The 22,623-nt window shown below is 37.8% G+C and overlaps 1 protein-coding gene across 1 annotated transcript; it reads right to left on the reverse strand.

Moving 5' to 3' along the window:
* Positions 1-3,746: 3,746 nt before the first annotated feature.
* NTS (neurotensin) lies at positions 3,747-22,325 on the reverse strand. Its single transcript, XM_069773784.1, has 4 exons — positions 22,086-22,325; positions 17,922-17,983; positions 11,693-11,917; positions 3,747-9,636 (listed from the first exon to the last, which is right to left on the reverse strand). The coding sequence occupies exons 1-4, from the start codon at positions 22,144-22,146 to the stop codon at positions 9,490-9,492; spliced, it is 495 nt and encodes a 164-aa protein (XP_069629885.1). The 5' UTR covers positions 22,147-22,325; the 3' UTR covers positions 3,747-9,489.
* Positions 22,326-22,623: the final 298 nt, after the last annotated feature.

A 22,623-nucleotide genomic window follows, 5' to 3' on the forward strand; every position in this document is an offset into this window, starting at 1 on the left:
TTCTTTATGATTGGTCTCAATGAACATCTATAATGGTAAATCTGAGCAACCCTTTCTCAATCACACCTGTTGCCAATCACATTTTCTTGGTAAAACTTTAGCTAAGGAAGATGAGTCAGAGAGGCTTTCAGTATCCTCAAAGGGGCAGATGCACTTCTCACAGAAAAGCACTGAAGTGCTTAAGTGAACAGAAATCAGGTTTACAACCACCATGCTTCAGATATTTTAACACTCACTCTATCTAAATAAAGACTTTACTTTTCACAGCAAATGTCAGCTCCTTCTTTCACATGAAGATATGCCTTGGAAAGTGGTGCAAATAGTACATTATGTTTCTTCACACACCACTGAAAGCTGCTAATAAGGCATCAAAAATGTTTTAGCACAGCATATCTTCTTTTGCCTTCTGCCTTTTTGAGTGCTCAAAAGATATCTTGTTTATAATCTATATCCACTCAGGTCACAGAAACATGGATTTCAGGACCAGGTCAGAGAACCATGCATTGAAGTAGGCTGTCTGATTTGCCACAATTGTGCTAGATCATGAAGAGAATCTAATTTTTTCAAAGACCCATTCCAGATTACTTTCTTTAAGAGAATATAAGTTTCTGGAGTTTCTCTCTAAACTTTTAGCTGTGAAGCCTGTCTGGTAAAACCCTCAGTTCCCAATGCTATTCCTTGATCTTACACTGAAGGAGAAGTTTCACAGAGATTCAGATGTTTCTTATAGGTATTTTTTTTTCCCCCAAAGGGCATGAGAACACAAGGTTCAGAAATGTAGGCTTACAGGTTTTTTTTACATGAAGTCTGATACCAGCAATCCCGGATCATTTCAGTTTCTGGACAGAGTGAGTGAGTTCTCAGCAGATATTTTACTGTTCTTTTTCTGTATCATTAACCTTCAAAGTAAATTTGATTTAGATTGCTGGCCTTGCAGGAATCATCCAGGTTTGAACCCTGAAGACTTGCACATTTTGCTAAAGTGAAGGAACTGAGCTTTTCTGCAACCACACACCTTCATTTGACCCTCTCTATTCCCTTCAATTATAAGAGCATCCTATCTGAAATGGAGCAACAATCCAGAGCCCTGTAGAGCAAAGAGAATAGAATGGACTAAGAATGGAAATACAGAGAAAAAAAGATCAAAACTACCAAAGAAAAAACTTTATGAAAACCTAAATTTATTCTTTTCAAGTTAACATAGTCCATGTGCAGCAACACTTCAGTCATGCTTTTATTGCATAGGTATAGTTTGTATTAGAATAGTCCCTGGATTTCTTCATTGTCCTAAATAATATAAAAGTATTTAACAAAGATATTCCTTAGACTGTTCAAAGAGTAAGTTCCTTACTTTACTTTAGTAATAAGTATTTACTTAAATAGAAAGAAGAAAGTGGGAAACAGATCATATTTAAACCCTCTAAACAAAGGTGAATTTTCCCTAAAGCATAATCTTCCTTATGCTAGTGTTAGATAGGTCAGATATTAGTGTTAGATATTATTTTTAGATATTTCTAGCATTCAAAATATCTTATTAACATGAAAAAAACATAAAACCTGAGGTGTTACAACATGCAATCATGAGCAATAATGAAGCCTATACAAAATTACTTTCTAATTCTGTTTTCCTAATTCAAAACTCTTTTGTGGGATAGGGAATTACTTTCAAGTCTTTCTGTCTGTCTTTGTTTCTTTGGGGGTGTAAAGGATGTAAAGAGATGGCTAGTTGAGTGTAATTTTTCTGAAAAAGCATGTTTTGCTACACTTCCTAAATATTATCAGAGCATGAATGATACAGAGGATTGAGTCAGGGTTCTGGGTAAGCTCCATGCCAACATTCAAAGAAATAGATCTGAATTCCGAAGCTGCAGATATTGGTTTTAACAATATATACATCTTGGACTGGTATCATACAAAGAGAAAATAACAAATCTCCATTTAAGAGCTAGTGGGAAGAAAACTAATCTGTATAACTACAGACTAATGCAATTTTAGTAGAATTTGAGATATTTCAATAGAAAATGTAACTGGATAAATGTAAAATGGGATTAAATTCAGTTCATATATGACTAAATATTTTTCTATGGTAACTTTTAATACATGTAAATGCACTATATGTCATTTATTTTTATGTCACTAATATTTGATTCAGCCCTATTAGGGAACTTGCAAAGTGAACCAGAGTAAATAACAGCACAGGAATTTGAAGTGGGACAAGGAATTAGTGCTATAGTGGATAAGAATGAGTAGATCAGAGGTGGAAAATATCAACGGACATTAATAATTAAATTCCTAAAGATTCACTCTTTTTTGAATACTTTCATAAATTGTAATAAATGCTCTCACCACAGTGAAAATTAAAAACAAACAAACAAACAAAAACAACAGAGAGAAGAATATAAACTAGAGAAGGTAAGTATTGTATACATTGATAGATGTAGTTACATTTACAAGTTTCTCGTTACCTTTCAAGAATGAAATGAGCTTCTGCTTTATGATAAGACATTCTCCTTGGAGCTAGGTTTTCTTCTATTCTTCTTCACAGCCCTTAAAAGGTGTTCCTTGCTTCCTGCATGGATACCATGAGGTCTTCTAATTCTGAGACCAGTGTGAGAAAATGGTGCTAATTTGCTTGAGACACAGATTCAAACCTCAAGCCTGCTCAAACCTGGGCAGATTGGTGTTGATAACCTCAAATTATTAACAGCAATCCGTATTTCTACCCCAGTCCGTAGTGATATTCCTGGCTCTGCACAGCTTACTGAATGATTGAACTGACTCTGATTTGTGTAATTCCTGACCCTCTCCTTTTCCTCATCAGTTTTTAGTTGTTCCAGTTTCAGCTTAAAAACTGTCAGTTTGAAATGTCTCAGTTTGAAGCTGCTTTTCTTGATTCAGGAGGAATATTGGGAATGGGGGCCAGGTGGTTTCCTCTGCTGCAAACTCCCCTTTTTGTCAGAATATCCTGTATCTTCTAGTTCATACAGCCTATGTACACTTAGTCCTCAACTAACACCAACCTAGCAAGACTTAACTCAGTATTAGGTTCCCTTTCCTCCTTTCTCCCTCACTTTCCCCTTTTTTTCTCCGTCCCTCCAAATACACACAACTGGTGCCTCAGCCAGCTCTGACACTCTTGGGTGGGAGCCAGACAAAGGACAACCCAGTTAACATCTTCCCACATTTCTCATTAAGTCCCTTACCTGTCTGTATTTCATATCCCGTTTGCTTGTTCCCTTACAGCCCCTTTCAGTTCCACTCTCTAACACAGAAATCTGTAAACCCACAAAGGTAAAGTGGAGGTACATGTAATAATTATAAAAAACCCTCAATTATAGCCTTCATAACTCCCTCATCCTCCACAGGCAGGGTCTTGGAATAGTAACTCTCACCTCCACTATAATGAAAAAACTGCCTTCAGTAAATGGAAACTTTTGAGGAGAATGGAAGTTAAGTATTCACCAAGGATTTCAGCTTCAAAAGCAGCTGCAATCTTAGTACTTCAGTGCCTTCTGCATATTGAAGAAAATCGTTTAGAAATTTGTGTTGTTATTGTCTATTTCTGCGGCAAACAGCAAAAGTACCATAGTATTCTGCTGTTAAATATCCCCGTAAGTTATACTTTATTTGCTGTAAAATTCAGAATAATTCAGAATAAACTCTTCATTTATGGGTACATACACACATACCTTTGCTCCATGTGGTGTTTTTTTGATTTCTTCTTTTTGAACAGAACAAAAGGCATGTTGTCTGTTCCAAACAGCTCTTTATTTAAAAGATCATTAAATAAGATACCAAAACACAACAACAACTGCAGTATATGGTTTATACAACTACCCTAAAGATTTGGTAGTACACAAAAATAACCAAGAAATTTCATTCATGCAAGAACTATTAAGTAAACTATTTCTAAGACCTTCTCTATACTTGCTATAAAATAGGAAATCTTAATTTTTTTTTTTTGAGGAGGAGAATGATTGGTTTTTAACCATAGAGATTATTCATTGGATCAACTAAATTGTTGTTTGCATCCTAATTAAAGGCTTTAAAACATTAGATTCTGGGACCATTTGTCTTTAAATATATACAAACAATATGATTTTGAAAAAAAATTTTGGAGGAACCACACCATTTATTCCAGACAAAATGATTCCCATGTCATATTGCTCTGTGACAACTTTTTTTGAGAAAATAATGCACAATATAGCACATACTAGTTATTTTTTTATTTTTTTTCTTTTTTTTTTTTTTTGTGTACACATTTATTTTAGACTTTGAGTTAAATATTTATGGGGGGGAAATCTTAAATTCTAAAATACCGGATTACAAAAATCTGTTATGCAGCTTGGATTTTTAAATAATGAATCAGAAAAAGCTGCAATAATGATGTCAAGCTTGTCTTCTAGGATGTTTCCAGTCTATGCCCACGATCAGATTCACTGACTACAAACTCAGCAGTTCCTCGCTCACACACTGTTAACACTTCGTTAAGCAGCTTAGACACTGCGTCCGGACAGAGGTCCTCAGGCTGCCGGCAGGCATTTGTGAAAGCAATGTGTAGACTACCTGAGAAGCCCCTTACGTACACTTAAGAGAAACACATCCTGCAAAAGATTCCTACCACTGAACTTCAAGAGTAAAATAGAAAATGGTTCCAGCCTAATACTGCACTGTAACTTCTGAGCCAGAACAGACTGGTACTTGACCCACTGGGAGCTCAAACAGACAAATGCTATTCCTTGGTAATTCAAGTGCAGTTGTGTATAATCCTCTCTTCTTCTGCACGAGGGGATGTGAGGAGTCTCCTGAGACAACAGCTGTACGCTCTCATCTGCTTGGAAAAAGCAAGTCTTAGTTGGGCAACGAACAGCTCCTGAGGCTTTGTGTTTCTTAACAGCTGACACCCTTCCAACAGTTCCTGGGTGGCTCCCGTGCCATTTCCCCATATTGCCACCTCAGAGAAGTCGTTTGGCCAGCCAAAGCTTGCCTGCTAATGAAGTACCACAAAGCTCTTTCTAGTCCACTGTCTGATTATTGGGTCTGTCAGACCCACCCATCCTGGATCTGGCAGGTTTTGAAATCTGATCATCAACACCGCGCTTTTGTGTGTCTTAATGTGACACCTGCTGGATTCAAGACATTGGATGAGAATGTCAATTTTCAGTAGCAATGAATAAAACCAAACAAATATGGTTTAGCCTCTCTTGTTGACAAAACTTAAAGATGTGATTCAGATGCTCCCTGGCAGTCCAGTAAATGGAGGGAAATAAAAACCAATTGACATCTATTTATTACTTTATTTAGATGCCAGGGCTAGTTATCTATCTACCTATCATCTATCTATTTATGTATTTGCAGGTTTTTGTAGCCTGACTCACAACTTTTGAATGCTTGAATCTGGTAGCAAGGAAAACCTCATTCTCCAGGTTCCTTGTGCAGATCAACCTCTCCCTCCACTTTCTTTGCTTCACGGACAAGGTACAAGTTCTGACTCTATCGGCATGCTGCAGAAGTCAGTATATTTTATTTTGCAGCTTCTCTGCAACTCTTGTTTTATGACTGCCTTCAGTCAGTCCAATATTTCGGATGTGGAGAACATCAATGATCCATCTGGAACATTGGGGAAATCCAGAAGAACCTGCTTCTCTTTCTGCCCTCCTACGCTCAAGTATTATAGCAGTGGCTTGCATCTTCAATTTGATACCGCATAGTGCAAACTGATAACTAATCTTGGGGAAAAAGAGTAAAGATCAAGACCAAATTATCACGCCTCCATTGTGTGTTAGTTAAGAGTAGGGTATGAGGCATAGCCACAATCATACCTTGCAAAATTAAATCTCTTTTAATCTGCAAACTCCACATTTCATCCACTCTGTTCACACCACAACCATTAAACTCTTACCTAAAACATAGAACAAAGTTTAGACTTATAATAGAAAAGACAGAAAACAGCAAATTTTATAATATACCACAAGCAAGACTCGAGAAAGCTGAAGACTTACTTTATCACCACATTTAACTTTGAGAACAGTAGCGATTTATTTTTAATGCTTCTTTTACAGAAAAACTAACAAATATATGCTTCAGAGATGATAAAATTATTCATTTCTCTATGTTTTACTTTTCCTGTATAGGGCATTTCCAAGATTATGGATGATAACTATTAAAAATATATAAAATCAAATTAAATCTCAGTTACATTTAATTCTACCTTAGAAATAACTGAGAGGTTTCTGCAATTGCTCTGTATGACAATATCCAATATTTTAGGCGTGTAAGAAGTAATTAAGTATAAAGTTTCTGAATAATTGGTATAATTATTCATCTGTGAGCTTCGTAAAAACATCAGCAATGGAATATGTAGGAAAAATGTGCTCCTCTGCAGAGACAGAGAAAGACAGCAAATGTCCCAGTAATTGCCGTTGTAAAACAAAATTGTCCATATCAAGAGGCAGTTCTTTAAGCCAAGGTAGCAATCTGAGTTAACAGTCTTCAAAAAAACCCATTTTTAAACTTAGGGCAATTATGAGCTGCAGAAAAAAAAAGAAAAGAAAAAAGCGCTGTCTGAATTTACAAATCTTTACATATTGTGAGGGCCTCTTCTGGCTTGAACTTCATTCAGCACCCATTTCTGCTGCAAATACGGCATTGATTTTGCTGGGGGCCAAGGCAGGTACCCTGAGGATCCCACTGAAAGAATGCGCAAAATAGAGACAAATGTTTTTTGCCTATTTTTTTTCTGCCATCATCCTAAAAAGAGGGCTAAAGAAAGGCTGCAGCTCCACAGCACTGAAGTCATCAGGAGGCAGCAACAGCTAGAAGTGAGAGATTTCAGGGAAAAAAGGGTCCCCCAGACATCAAAATATCCCTTAACAGCTCTGTGTATCTGGCTTAATTGTACGGTGTAAGTGGTTTTTCTATCATTTTAATGCTGCTATGCTTGCTTTTCACCGATGACCAATAAGCTGAAACGCCAGCATTGGCTTTTATATCTTTACTGACCGTGTTACAATTATGGATAGATTTTCCTCCTCCAGTTAGGACTGTCTGTCACTCTGGATGACATTCCTCCGACAGCTCCCTGCACACCTCCATCAGAGGCGAAGGGAACAACTCCTGCCGTACTTTCAAGCTCTGCCTCCTCCAGTGACACACAGTAGCTGACCCTGTGTGGATTCACAGCCTGCTGAAAGGAAAAGGGTTATTTTAAGCCATTTTCAGCCAGTCAGTCTGGCTAATCTGTTAACTCCGCACTGCAAGGAACAAGCGCGCAGGCACAGGGTCAGTCCCACTTGAGTGTGGAGCACAAGATGAGGGTGGGACAGTTAATCATCATCATTTGAGGTCCTCTGCCATCACCCTGAATATCCAAATCACCTCCAAAATGAAACACGGAAGGGTGCTTTTGTTTTTGAAACTGTTAACATTCTCTATCAGATGACAACCACGTTACCTTACCCTACTTTTTTTTTAACTCTTATACTCTTAAACTGAACACAAGAGAAAAATATCATGCAACCTATTTTTTTTTGTCTTATTCTTCTGTGTTCCCCATGAAATAGTGATTTGAAGTTTCTTTTCTTTTTTCCTCATACATTGCTAGCAGTGAATTTTGGGACAAACTCTGTTCTGCTTTGTTATTACCAACAGGTAATTTAGAATTTAAAGTGTTCATAATAGGACTAGGGAGCTTGTAAGTATGTTGGAAAAGAGTGATCTTTCTTAGCCACTTGAGAGCATACTGTGTCTCCAGTCTAATTCTGCGACAGCTTCATAAAAAAATAAAGGGTATGAATCTACTAGAACCTTATTCAAGCAAAGCCCTTAAGTGCATTATGCATTTAAAACACTGAGACCAAATGTCCTTAAGTGCTTTGCTGTATTCAAGTCATAACGATTATTATAGTAATTAGTGTATGCTCTTATATCTTGCGAGTGCATGCATTTAGTGGCTATTTATTCAAATAAACTGATTAATAACATTTACAGTGAGAAAAGGAAATATAATTAGCTTTAATGCAGTGAAAACACATTTTACTGTAAAAAAAACATCCCTCCCCATGTAACAAACTTGGTATAACCATTAGTATGGGTAAGTTTTTTCCATGCATATCCCTGTGTATGTTTAATAATTGACAGAAAATCTGACCTGTGAGAGGATTTGGAAGTTCTCTGAGTGCTTTTTTCTGGCAGTTTCTTGGAACAGCATTGCTCTGAGGAAATACCTCAAACAGAAAACAGGTAGGGTTTCAAAAGCAGCTTCTGTCCCATTTTTTGCCTCTGGGTCTGAGCATCCAGGCTTCATGGGTCTTGGACTATCCCTCTATTTTGACAGTTGTTGTGACCCCCAGTTCTTTCAGACTGTTTTCCTCCAGCCTGGAACCCAGGATCATTGAGATCCTGAGTCCCATGTACACTTCACAGACACAGAGCTGGAAAATGTGTACGTTTCAGGTGGCACTTGACTCCTCACGGCTTGAAATCAGTATTTTCCATGCTGGGAGCTTCCCTCTCCGTCAGCTTCCAAGACTGACTTTAACCCCTGAAACTGCCTGTTGTTATTACAAATTTGCAGAGGGAGGGAAAGGAAATGCCTTTTAAGTTTAAAATGTTCTAACTTTAATTCTTCTTTCAAATATTTCTCCCAAGTTTCTCATATAACCAGATTAGTATTTTGACTTTAACAGTGACAGCACAGGAGCATGAATAAGCTTTTATTTTTGTCTTTATTTTTTTTTCCTGAGCATTCATAGATTAGGTAAACACTGTAAATTCTTTTACTGATTTGATAATCTGTTTTCCTTATTTACTCGGTGATACACAAGACTCTGAAGCACATCTGGGTTTGTTCTCACTAGCGTACTTTGTTAAAGTCTCATTTATGTACTGTTGTCTTAAGTTATGACTCTTCAGTGGCAAGTTAGGAGTCAAGAACTTAAAATTCTTTTACAAGCAGGCAATTTAAAATATGAATTTTGAAATTTCCGTTTAATAGTTAGCTGATAGTATTTCCTTCCTTCCTTAGACCTAATCCCTAATAAATTAAACTGGCCAACGTATAAAATGTGGCAGTTCTGAAGAGTGTATTATACAAAAATCTGCAAGCATATATTTTTGAGGTGTTGCATTAAGAAATTGTAAGATTCTCAGTAGGGTTTATGGACAATATCAATTTCCTTGGTGTATGTTGGTGTGCTTTATAAAATAGGAAAAGACTATAATATTGTTGGAAACATGTTGAAATCTCAGTTTTGTACAATACATCATGCTTAGAAACTAGATTTATTTGCAAATGTATTGGTCCAATTAATCTCAAGTAGGAAAAAATCACAATCAAGAAACAGCAATTGCAAAAAAGACACAGTTATGTTATCATCTTGATGATTTTCCATAGTATATTTTCACACAAGTATGATTTTAGATTTAAATAAGATAACCATAACGCACAGTTACCTATAAACTAAATATACATTGTTTTCTTCTGCTGCATCAGTAATATGAACTTCTCTTGAGTATGTATGGTCTTCTAGCTTTGTTCACATGTAGCTGCCGTTTCAGAATATAGGGATTTTTTCTTTTCATTATTTCCTTGTCTTGGCTTGAGTTCTCTAGATCAAAAGCATCTTGCTGAAGTAACTGTAAGATGCAAGAAGAGACACAACGTTATCAGCTTTTTTTTTGTAATGAACATTATCAATTCCTAGAAAGTTTTATAAAACTTTATTTTAACATCTGCCACCAAGAAAAACCTTTACCATAATAGTTGAGGATTTAAAAAAAAAAAGGAAGAAAACAAAAAAGCCCAAAACTCAAGACACAAAACTAAGATCAGGCTGAAGATGAGCTGAATCCTACAGAGGCGATATTTAAATTCCATTGAAACAGATGAGATCATTGGTTTTCACGAGAGAGAAAAGCTGGTATATATGTCCTCCTTGGACTGAAACTCAAATTGTCTGAAAACTTCCTAATGATTGTCACTCTGTAATCACTCCTTTAGGCTAAACACCTCCTAAAACACCCACTGCTTGCTGGTTTCAGCTTTTGAGCAGTATTTTTATCTGCGACTTCCTACAGCTAAAAAATCAACATGTGTAATAAACAAATAAGAAATGAAATAAAGCACAAGAAAGCCAAAATTTTGTCAATCAAAATCTCTTATACAACTATGTTTTGAGTTTTACTTGGAGTTTTTAAAGTATTTTGTTCAGATTTGTTCTTGCTTTATCTGTTAAGATTTCATCCATTCTCTCACCATGTTCTTCCATGGTCAATTACAGTCCTACTGTCTGGCTGAAAGGCATTACACTGAAAACATTTTTATATTCACCTCAGTATTTCCCTAAGCAATCAAAGTCTGTTACTCACTTAATTACTTAATAAATGAGTGCTCATCTAAATTCTATTGAAATGAATGGAAAGACTCTCATGGTTTCAACAGCCTTTGGAGTCAATCCTGGATGTATAAGATCACAAGAACTTCTTTCATTACACAAATTGTTTATTTCAAGCCTTCTTCAATTCTTCTCCCTATGGCTCTATCCCTTCGTCTTTTCTTGTGTCTTGTAAAACTCTGCACTTCCTAAGCTGAAAGAGGAATATTTTATTTCAATTTCACATGCAATACTGCTAGGAGTGATGATTCCCGACCACCACAAGAGCTGATGCAACTGCAAAGTAAGAAACTGTGATTAAGTCATATGGGCTATTGCACAGAGTCAGTTCTATAGTAGCTCCTTTTCAGCAATAAACGTACTGCTGGACAGAGTCCTCAGAAAATTCAGGCTCTCAAAGATGTTGCAGTCTTTGTATGGACCATCCCAGCTAATATAAAGGATTGAGAATAAGCCTGCAAATACAGGGCTGTGATTCAGCTAACAAAAGAAGATCAAGGTTCAGCCAGACTGTCCACGAACCTGTGATAGCTGAAGAAACTGGGTTTACTGGAAAGTGGGTAGTGACGCTGAGATATCTTTTCCCACTGGGCAAAGCAGCTTTTAGTGTAATATGTAACAACACAAGTGGATTGTGCCCAGTGTGCCTCTGTGTGATCATTGCACTAAGATAAATATCACAAATGGACTATAAACAATCACTATTTAAGAGCAGCAAACCTCATACAATCATGTCAACTTCCAGGGCCCTCTTTAGGTGTGGGGAAGCAAGAGTTCCCTTGCTACCGGTTTCCTAGCAATGACAAGAAGCCCAGAGTACCTGGTAGAATTACATGTACACATGGGCATGTGTCCATGCATTTTGAATCCAGTTTGCCATAGGGCCTTGAAAAGGTTTTCAGAAACTCTGTCTATATTTAGTTATGCCTCAATAAATCTGCAGTAACTTCATGTCTGTGAAGCAGATACTAATTTTGTGTTCTGGCATAGAGCTCACTTTCATGTGTTTGGTTCCTTGGAATGGCCACAAAGAGTGGAGAAAGTATGTAGTTAAGAATAGTTCTCATTTATCCATGGGTTGTTATAAAAAACAGACACTCAGCTCATCACAAACTATATTAATTCACAACTATTTCAATAAGAGGCATATTAGAGGTATTAGAGAATATAAAAAAAGGGAAGGAAAGCTCAGGCAATGTGACAGGGGTCATCTAGAGATGGATTTTAAAACATCACTACGAACAGAGCCTGAGAATTTAACAGCAGTTGATACATGCATTTGTGACAGTTTGTTTTACCTCCCAATGCTGAAAGGCTCTGCTGTGGCAGACTTTTTGGAGTTGATATACTGTCAGCATTGCTTCCAAGCTGAAGCCATCCAGAGCAGTAGGAAACTGTCTTCCTGAAACCAAATCCTCTTCATCTACTTCTACTGTTTCCCCCACTTGGTTGTTCATGTTGTTGAGAAGATTGCAGACATTTAGCAGGGTCATTTTCCAGTAAGGAAGTTTTGCTCTGTTAATCTGAAAATACAAATACCCACTATTTAACATGTTGCTATTTTTGTTTTGTTTTTTAGTAATAATGTGTGACATTCAAACATTTCGGTAGGAACAAGTTTGTGTGTTTGAAGTACTTTTCCTCTGCTCAACTTTTAGACAATAATTAGAGAGTGCTGAAATTAGGACAACTCATTTACTAAACACACCAAGTCTGCTTCCCCACAGCCTTACCCCCCAGGTAGATATACATGATGAAAAACTAAACTGCTACCAAACCAGAATGGTAGCATTTCATAGTCATTCTGCACAGGTGCAAACAAAAACACAGGTGGAAATTAATATAATATAAATTCACAGGTGTAAATCAGGACAATGAGTCAAACCCACTGGATAAATTCCCAGTGCTAGAATCCAAGGTGGATGCCTGTGGTTAACTAGACGCTCCTCTCCAGTTCAGAACAAATACCAGTCATTTCAAAATTCCCTGAGAAAAGGAACAGAGTCCCTGCTTCAGGGCAAGCTGTCTGATGAGGCTGGGTCTGAAGTTATGGAATCTGTAAGCCCCAGGAGTTTTGGATGCTGGAAAGTCACGAGCCTGGGAGATGTGAATCGACCTACAGGCTTAGATGAAGATGGAGCAAAGATGAAACAGAGCTGTGCAATATATTCCTGATTTGGTAACTGGACTGAAAAACTCAGACCAACTGTATTTAGGTGGTCCACAATGAACCTGTTCAGAGATGTTACAGGAAGACAGAAATAGAGAAATTTCACCATGGTTTGTCTCAAATTTTGCTTGCTCCAGTATCTTGCATGATTTAGGAGCTATTTAACTTTTACAACCTTTTAAAATATGTTGAGGAAAATAACCTTTACTTTACTACTGGTACTGTTCTTTCCAAGCAGTTGTGGCAGTAGTCTTCTTTCGTTTTGATTGTCAATAGAAAAAAGTAAGTGAAAAACCTAATTCCTACCTCATTCACTGCTTTTCATGTCTTTGCCGCTTTCTTGGTTCTCCCACTATTAATCACTTTTTTCAAATTGTATTTCTTTTAGTGGCGAGTATAGAAATTAGACTCCTTAAACTAGAACTGGTGACACAGCAATCTCCAATCAAAAGCCAAATAGCAAATTCCTATTTATTACTAGCAAGGGCTTCCTTGCTGTGCACGTTAAGATTACACTTGACCTATGAACTGAAATGTAGTTGCTTCTTTTCCTGGATGTGCAAAGTTAAATATAGTTATTACATTAACACAGACATTGCCTTTCACATACTGACAGCACTGATTAAGAGTGTGGATGCAGTGCCTACTTAGCTGAGCATTAGGTAATCACATAATCTGTTGTTTATTTAAAGCACCTTCCTAACAAAAGGACACTGTACGCAAGATTTATGCATATTCACCACACTTCACTATTTTTTGAGGGAAAGGAAAGAAAATGGAGAGGAGTGAGGAAGAAACAAGAAAAGCTGGCATCACTATTAGCATTAGTTACAAAAAATTCTCTTTTGGCCATAATTATTACTCCAATATACATCTGGTATATGCATCCCTGTCAAAATGAGAATAATTTAGCCCTTTAATAAAACCACCATGTGTTCTCAGATTCCTGACAGGGCTCAAGAAAAAAAAGAAGAAAAAAAAAAGAGAGTATTTTGTTTTGAGGCTAAGAAGAAAACAAATCTTGTATCTTATTCAGAAGCTTGAAATTGGTTCTGCATTGTTTACTTTGAGCTCATCTGTTGTCCCATCTAGGTGCCTTAATTAGCCTGTCGAATTATTTGAAAAGATGTGACAGGTTCAAAACAAAAATTAACTGCTTTGCAGAATGTCTAATTTAATTAACAGAAGTTAAACTAGCAAAAAGAGCAACTGTCCACTGCAATTTCAAAATCTTCTTTGGTCTCTTTTAATATATTTGAGCAATATAAAAATACAGAACTTTCCATGACAAATGAGGAGGCTTTGGCAGCACACTTCTTTCTCCTGGGTATATGAAAGAAATGTGAGCTAGCAACTACAGTAGCTAAATTGCAATGAAGAATAAAATCTAGGGGCAATGCTACATGAGCAAGTGAGAGTTCTGAGTTAAAAAAACCCTAAAATATTCCACTAAATGGGAACAGAAGAGAAGAGGAAAGGAGAGGGAAATTTCTTATGCCTTCTTGCATAATTTATAGAATCTTTTTGATCTAAAGTTACTACTTCATGTTAGCCTGATGCATGTCTATGTTTAAAGGAACTTTCCTCTGTATTATTAGCAAAATACTTAAACTGCAGACTTCATTAGGTGAAATTGGTCTTAGCTGCTACTTATGAGGGTAAGAGAAAAAATTTTTGCAGTCCTGTCTGCAAACATATTTCATTTGTTAAGGGAGTCTAATTCCTATTAATACCGCACATATATCACCTCGAAGTATTTTTACTTGGGTACACCTGCTTCTGACTTATACTGCTGCCAGTTCATAGAATGAGACTATAAAACATTAAGAACTTCAGTCAAGAGTGAAATATGTTTTTTAACTGAACATGGAGCTCTCCAGGTCATGTCCAGTCACTGAACAGAGCAGTCATGTTACTTCTCTACTCCACTATTATAGCAAACATTACAATCAGAGAGCTTTGTTTTATAGGTTATGGAAAATCTCTGAGGCAGTTATCCTAAAGGAATGTGTGAAAATACAGTTTAAGATGACCATAACCCAAATGTTCAGGTACATTTCCAATGTGTGATATATTTTCCACAGAGGTCTAAGCAATACCAACTACAGTTGCTCAAGACATGTTTTGGAAAACACCTACACAAGAGATCAAGGAACCCGTACCTGCCAAGATGGAACTAATTTTTTTACGATTAACTTGAAAAATATCTGGGAGTGATCTGAAGGAACAAAAGACTCTGCAGTATGAGCTAGAATTTAAAAGTTATTAATGTTGAAGTGAGTATGATGTATGCATTTCCATTGTTGAACTTGCTTCCGAAGTAAGACTCAGATACATGGTTTTGCACACCTCATATATCTTGAAAGAGAATTTTAAAATATCTAAGAAACTGAAAGGAGCTTGAGAATATTTCATTCTTTGACAACAGGCTTGTCCTATGAAAGATTAAAGAGAATCCCAAGTTTGTAACTTACATGGTATCTTTTTCTTTCCATTTCTGGTTGAATGATACCCCTGATAGTTTGTTTAAGATAACTTCATCCATTATAATGCATACCTCCTGAATGCTTTTTTTTTTTTTTTAGAAAAAGAAAGTTAATTTCTCTGCTTTTTATATTCTTGTCTTTATCTAGTGAAAGCAGATGAAAAATAAATTCAGACCCAAGTAAAACCTGAGGTAATGTAGGATCTCTATGGTTCCTTTTCTGAACAGTATTTGAATTTTGTTCAGAATGTAACCGCAGAAATAATAAAAATACTCTCAGTCTTTAAGCAGATATGGTATTGAGTTCTGTTACAGCGGAAGTTCTTCCATGGTATAGACTAATGCCTGTAAATGTAATGAACTTTTACGTTCATTATGGAGTCAGTAACTCCCAGGCAGCTGGAACCTTGTCTGCCTCTGACAAGGAGGCTGAACTGTCTGGGCACATACAGTCAGCAACAGGCATCTTAGAACAGTAGGAAGCTCAGAGGGTCCAAGACTTTGGAAAATTAATGTGAGTGGGGATCCCAAAGGTGGAGTATATGCTAGTGATGACATATTCTTCAAGGAAACCCTTTTTTTTTTTCTTTTTCTTTAACTAACATCATCTTAAATCTTGCTTGAGTTCAGGACATTCTTCATGCAAGTGGTGGTTTCAGGCAAGCATTTAGGAAGCTGGGAATAGAGCTATCTATTTGATACAAAAGAGAGACAGCAGATAACTGTCCGTGTATTCGTGACACTTCAAGTTGTGTTGTCTTACCAGATCTTCCAAATGGCTCTTTGGATTTTATCTTAGAGGAAAGACAAAAAAAGCATTTTAGGGACTCGTGTGATCCCTGTATCTTCTTTGAGATGTAACAGCAGGGAAGGGGATAAACTGTATAAAATGTTGAAGACAGGTTGTAATAAGCATGGACATACTTCTTTAAAGACGGAGAGTGATTCAGCATATAGATGACTTTAAAGAGCAGTTTGAAAAGGGCCAGTAGATGCTGGACAGAATGCTGCAAAAGGTGTGTGCTTAAATCCTAGCTGTAGTCTTGATACTCTACTTCACAAGTGCCTACTTAGGAAGATTTTTTCTGTCAAATACTAGAGCCACAAGTGATAATCCACTTTGCTGCATTTTTAGATATGAGCTTTCCCTTGCTGCTTATTACCAAGTCAGTGTCAAAGATGGTTAATGCAATTTAACAGTAATTGCCCTCAACTGGAACCAGATCTCAGGCACAATACAAGACAGTTATTACACATATCACCCTCAAATTTGTCTCTGACACCAGAACCATACTTTTGTTCTAATGAGGGCTAAAAGCTAAGAGAGAACAACAGAATTTGTCATTTCAGTAATGAATTTTAGATGGCAATTTAAGGCAGTATAATGTAGAAATAAAGCAAAGTCTCCACCATGCATCTACTGCTTCTGTCAGCTTCAGGTGTCACTTGACTTACGGTATATACCATGAGGAAAATTGAATAGCAAGCTACATGATGTAAAACAACATATAAGAGTATTATGGCAAAAATCATTACCTATCAACTGGTGCACTCTATTTGTGCATTTTTAGTTACCTGAGACTGTGCTCTGTGCTGAGAGGGAGGAAAAGATGGAAGTGGCAGTTAGGTTCACAGTTCCACTAAAGTCAGTAGCAGAAATACCAATAGCTGCAGGGTTTCCTCCCAGGGCACACTATGCTTTGTCACACAGAGAATGAACTATTTTTGTCAGCCTCCTACATTTAAATTCATCTCAGGAAAAGAATATCTATTAAATCTTTCTGTACCTTAGAAAAGCGAGTGGCAAACAGGTTTATTCCACACCTAAGGTTAATTACCATGCCAGTAAAGAACATGGGAACCTACGAACTGCCAGACCAGATCAAAACAATGTATTTTCTGGCTTCATTTCTTATTCTAGTCTATTCAAAGGATCCTGCGAAATAGCTCACATATAAGCAAATACAGTAAATACGGAAGTCTTCCAGACTGGTTTTGTCCTTAACCTTCAACTAGTCAATGGCTTATGAAATTCTTTTTTTGGGGAAATTTTTCACTCATCATTTTAATTTCCATTGAATTTAAGCACCACTTAAGCTTCATTAGAACAAAGAATTAAAACATTCAACCTTAAGCCCATGGCATTTGTTTCAGGGTTTGTTCTTTAGTATGTTGCTGAAGAAATATTAGACATATATATTTCTTAGATCATTCATGGTAAATAACAGTGTTGAGAAAGTGTTTTTCTATCAGCCTGTTCAATACATATGTGCAACACTTGCTGCTTCACCTTGCCAGTATGAGATTGGAACTGAAATTTTGTCTATTTTTATTAAATAACATGTACATTGCTCACAGTCTGGCAACTTGCCAAGGAAGTGTCATTTATCAGCTTAATATTTTCACAGTCATGTCCCCATGTTCCTGTACTAACACTATGATTGAATTCCTAAGTCAAAATCAGCATATGTATTAACAGTTTTTGCTTTATGACTGTCTTAGTTCTATATGCATATAGGAAAAGTTCTGCATAAAAATAGCACTTACGGATTTGACTCAAGGTTAATTTAGCTTTCATCAGGCATAATCCTATTGGAAACACATTTCCTCATATAAATTTACATCTCTGCACATAACACAGTTTTGACAGTTTAATGAAAGTACCAGTGTTACGAGCAAGGAGCACTTTTAGTGTGTCACATCAACACCTTTAAATTTCCTTTGAACTGGAGAAAATCTTGCACCAAAGTAATGTCTAGCACTGAACTTTTCGGTCTAGACCGTAGGTTATTACTTTGTGCAAAGACTTCTGAGTTTGTAATGAGAATTCATTTGCTCCCTACCCATCAACTAAAAGAGGAAAAATAATTACCTTTGATGTGTACATATTGGTCAATAAATCTGCTTCTAACGCTTTCATTTCCTCTTGTGAATCTGGGAATAAACCAGAAACATATGCTTATTGTTTCATCATAAATCACGGACATTTCAATTCAGCATACAGAATTTAGATATATCAATGAATTCTGAAAAACAAACAAACATGAAAACAAGCAACTTCTTAGATAAGAACACAGCAAAGTGATCTAGAGAGACTGTGAGGAGTCTTCAGGTAACAGCAACATTTTGTTAAAATGGATACTCACTACCTTTTTAAAGCATGATCAAACTTATTGAAGTGAATGAAACGATTCATTAATCTCAGTTCACTGGTAGACAGGCCCACTAATCTGCAGCCCTTTCAGTAAACAACACTGCTGCAAGATTCTTCATTCAAAATCAGTATGATTTTCATGATCACTATTTGTCACCTCTGCTTACTTTGGAAGATTTTGGATATTTATTTTCAAACAATATTTATTTAAGTAGCAGCTAAGTATTTAGGTGAATGGCAGTTATGATTACTTGACAAGATTTAGTCTTGATTATTCTTGGTTAAATTATGAGTATTTTTACTGATATGAGGGAATTGAGCTTGACCAGTTTGTGATACAAGCTCTTGACAATACATATACCAAAAGAAAGTATTCTGACTGAAAGTCTTAGGATTTTCTTTACTAATTTAATTGACCTTTGATAGCTCAGCAGACTTGCAAGACCTGTGATTTGATGAATAGGGTAAAAATTGCTGTAGAAAGAGAAAACACCCACAAACTTTTCGGCTTTGTGCGGCACAGAATGACAAGGAAAATCTGATGTCTTGAAAATGTAGCAGCAATCACAGCTCAAAGATGAGACGTATACAGAAATCAGTTAAGTTTTCAGGTGAAATAAAGTTCCACATGGCTTTTAGCTTTCCTGGAATACCAGCAGTCCAGAGCCAAACAATATGGTTACTTATATTTAAAACCAAACTAAACAAAAATCTACACCATATTCATATAAGTGATATCTTACTTCCATTAAAATGATCAATGCTCTTGGCATGTAACACCCTACCACAGAATCTGTGGATAGATTCTGCCTATGCCTTCACTTCAGGGATCATCACCAGGTTGTGTCACTACCATTCACAGAACACGAGACTGTAAGGGACCTTTTATACAAATATGTGCTAATCAGTCACAGATTTCTGCTAGCACAGGAAGCCAACCATTATAATGCTCTTAAAAATCAATCGTGTTCAATCTTAGTAACAAGATCTCACCACCACCACCACTATGTTTCTTCTTTGGGGCATTCTTCCAAACTATCAATGGTTAGTCACCGTCTTCTAATTTCAAGCCTAATTTATTTCTAATTACAAATTTATTAATGGTTTGTATATAACTTCCTTCACTATAAATTATACATTTCTATTTGTAATATTTACCAAACTCATGTATTTTTTGAGAGCAATCACAGCCCTTCCCAGCTTAGATTTTTAGGGTGCGCCTACAGAGTGATTAGCAAACAAATGCAAGATCCCTGTGCCTTTTGGACACAAACCATTCCCCTGGAAATCCCATAAATACTTCATTGAAAGGCTATGCCCAGAGCTATTAGACTCTCATCTATTCTCCTCTCTTGTAATAGCCTTGTATTCCCCAGCTCATCAGAGTGGCCCTCCTCTGTGCCTGATGTGATCTCAAGGCAGCACAGCATAGTACAGTTTGGATCAGAAGCCTCAGTACTTAACCACCTTAATGCTTACCATTAGCTACAGGAAGTAGCTCTCTTACACATTTTTTGATTTTGTTTGTCTTTCATGGCTGAAAAACTTTAGTATCTCATTAAAAAAAATTAGGTCAGATAATATGACCAAGTCTTTTATCTCCTCAGACGTTTCCAACAGCTGTGCTTCTGTTAAAAGGAGCTTTTAATAGGAACTTCTGTTATTTCCTAAGTTGCTGCATTTTGTACTGTTGCACTGCTGCTCGTTTCTATTATTCAGGTCATCAAACACTTCTGGGCGTTATGCCGATCTTCCTCTGTAGTGATGCTCCTGTTTGCATTACCAGCACACTACATTCATTCATTCCTTCCTACTTTTTGCATTGAAGTTGTTATTGAAAATATTCAGTAAGACTGGTTTGTAGATCAGTATTACAGCAAGTCACCAGCAACTAATCTCCAACTTAATGCCTTTCAGCGCTACTCGTTGTCAGTGTTACCTAATCTCTTAACCATTTTACCATTAGCCGAAGTTCTGCCGGCAGCACAGGATCACCTCAGCTGAATTTCTACTAATGATAGCAGCAGCTCCTGTGAATGGGTGAGATGCATGACAGCATCATGATTTGTGATGTCCTGGGTTGTACCAGCTGAGGACAATGAAAGTTGTGGTGTCTGGTTAGCCCCTGGTTTTTAGATTCTATAGAGGATGAAAGATAGCTTCCACACCATCGAGGTTGGAAGATAGCTGCAGATTGAAGATAAATAGGTATTGAGGTATTATTATTTCTCATTTTGATTGAGAAAAGAAGTCTGGAGGATATTATTTAGGAGGCTGGTCAAGATTCCTCGAGTGAAGAATAAAGCAAGGCTTGGAGGAGGAGAAGGGAGCACATCCAGGTAATTCAGGAATGAAAGAGACAGATGAGGAATAAAAGCATAAAAAGAGCAGACTCTCAGAAAGCAGAGTATAAAAAGTCTGGTTACACATTATTGTTCAAATCAGGACATTCACACAGTTTGATGTCCTCTTGATTCACTTCTTATTGACAAGAAATATAGCTTCTATTCAGATATTCACGTTCTACAGGAACAGTTACAATCTACAGGTACACACTTTCCCCTGAGGGCAAACATTTTCAAAAGAAACTTAAAATGAATGATTGCTTTCTTTATGACATTAACTGTCCATAGTAGTTAAAACTGATTTGGCCCCTCCACACAAGCTTCTCCATGGCATTTCTCATTTAAATATAATTTCAAATTTTCAAGGAAATAAACCATCATGTCAGTTAACACATACAATTTTGTTTCTGTTTGGTTTTTTTTAATAAGCCTATTTTAATTTCCACTGAAGTTTTTTACTTTAATGGGCTTTCATTCAGGCTCTACAAACAGTTGAATTTGAAACTGCCTCACTGAAAATACTAGCCAAGTATTTGTTTAAAAAGCTTCAAATATACAGGGAGAAAATAAGAAATATTAAGCCTTGTCACTAAGGTCACCAGTTCTCTATGATATACAGAATGACTATGTTTAAACTGTGGTAAATTGCAGGTATTACGTGTTCTACATTTTTCTTCTGCAGGGGAATACAAATTAGAAACTTTCATCTAAAGTGAGAATTAGGAATTCTGAGTCCTGCTGAATACTGAAGGTGAATAAATGAAGCTACTTGTAGATTTACTCTGTAAATTTTGTGGCGTTAAAAATTCAAGTAATTTGCAAGTTAGTCAAGATTGGATTTTGAAGCCCATTCTGCTTCATGTCTGTGTGCGTACACCTGTCTCATCACCACCATACCTATTTTTGGTCATAAACTTAGGGCATAAATGACACACACTTAGCTGTGTCATTTTGCAAAGGAGCAGGCAATGCATTTTAATGTATGGTCCTCTTGGAGCAGAAATGCGCTTACATTAACCTTCCTATTGTGTGCCCTACACCTGATTCAGCATTTTTTGGCCGTAATTTCAGATCAGATGCTAGCATTTTTCCCCCCCGAATACAAAAATTGCACTTCTGTCACTAAGAAGTGACTAAAGCCCATTTATACCCGTGTTGATTGGGATCACGGCAGCCACGCACGCGAGTTGCGGAAACTACAATTGCCGTGACGGTCTGGAAATACCTGGTATGCAATCAATCACCAACGCGGCAGCGTAATCAGGCAGACGGTCTGCACTGATTCATCTTTGCAATGCCTAGTCTCCGCTAACCGCCACGGCAGGATGCTGCCCGGGGGAGCGGTTCCTCTGAAGGCAGAAAGTTACGGGACTCCTACAAAACCCCGTTCACCCGGGCCAGCTCCTCGGCGCACCGCCGCCTAAGAGCCGCGGTGGCCCGAAACGACTTCACCTCCTTTCCGCAGATCCGGGCGTCCGGGGGACTTCGGCGGCGGGCGGCGAGCGCTCAGCCCGCTGCGGGGGGGGACGGGACTTACCTGAGCAGAGGCTGCAGGAGGCCAAAGCCAGCAGCACCACGCACACCAGCTGGGCTCTCATCCTTGCCGCGCCGCCCTCTAGAAAGTAAAGTCCATAAATCCTGGGGAGAGACGGAGAGACAGACAGACAGACAGACACAGAGACCCCCCGCGCCCCCCTCAGCACGCTCGCTGGCACCAAGACGGGGGGACCCGGACCCTTCCCCAACTATATAAGCCGCGGGGTGATGTCACGGCGGTGCCGCCATCGCCTCCTGATGAAGTTCCCTCCCTCACCCCCCCCCCCCCCCCCGGGTGCCCCCTCCCCGCCCGGTAGCGCTGACGCCACTCGCCGCCTGACGCACGCGGAGCCCCGCGGGGCGCGCGGCGGTGGGGCGGGGCCGGGCGGTCCCCCCCTCCCCCAAGGGACCTGTCCCCATAAATAATTCTTTATTAGTAGTAGTATTTAAAGAATAATAATAGGGAAAAAAAAAAAGTTAGCGGAGTTGCTCGGCCCCCTGGGTTTGGGGCGGGAATCGGTCGCGGCACTGCTTCTGTT

This window comes from Haliaeetus albicilla, chromosome 28, assembly GCF_947461875.1.
Source record: "Haliaeetus albicilla chromosome 28, bHalAlb1.1, whole genome shotgun sequence".
In the NCBI taxonomy this organism is placed as follows: Eukaryota; Metazoa; Chordata; class Aves; order Accipitriformes; family Accipitridae; genus Haliaeetus; species Haliaeetus albicilla.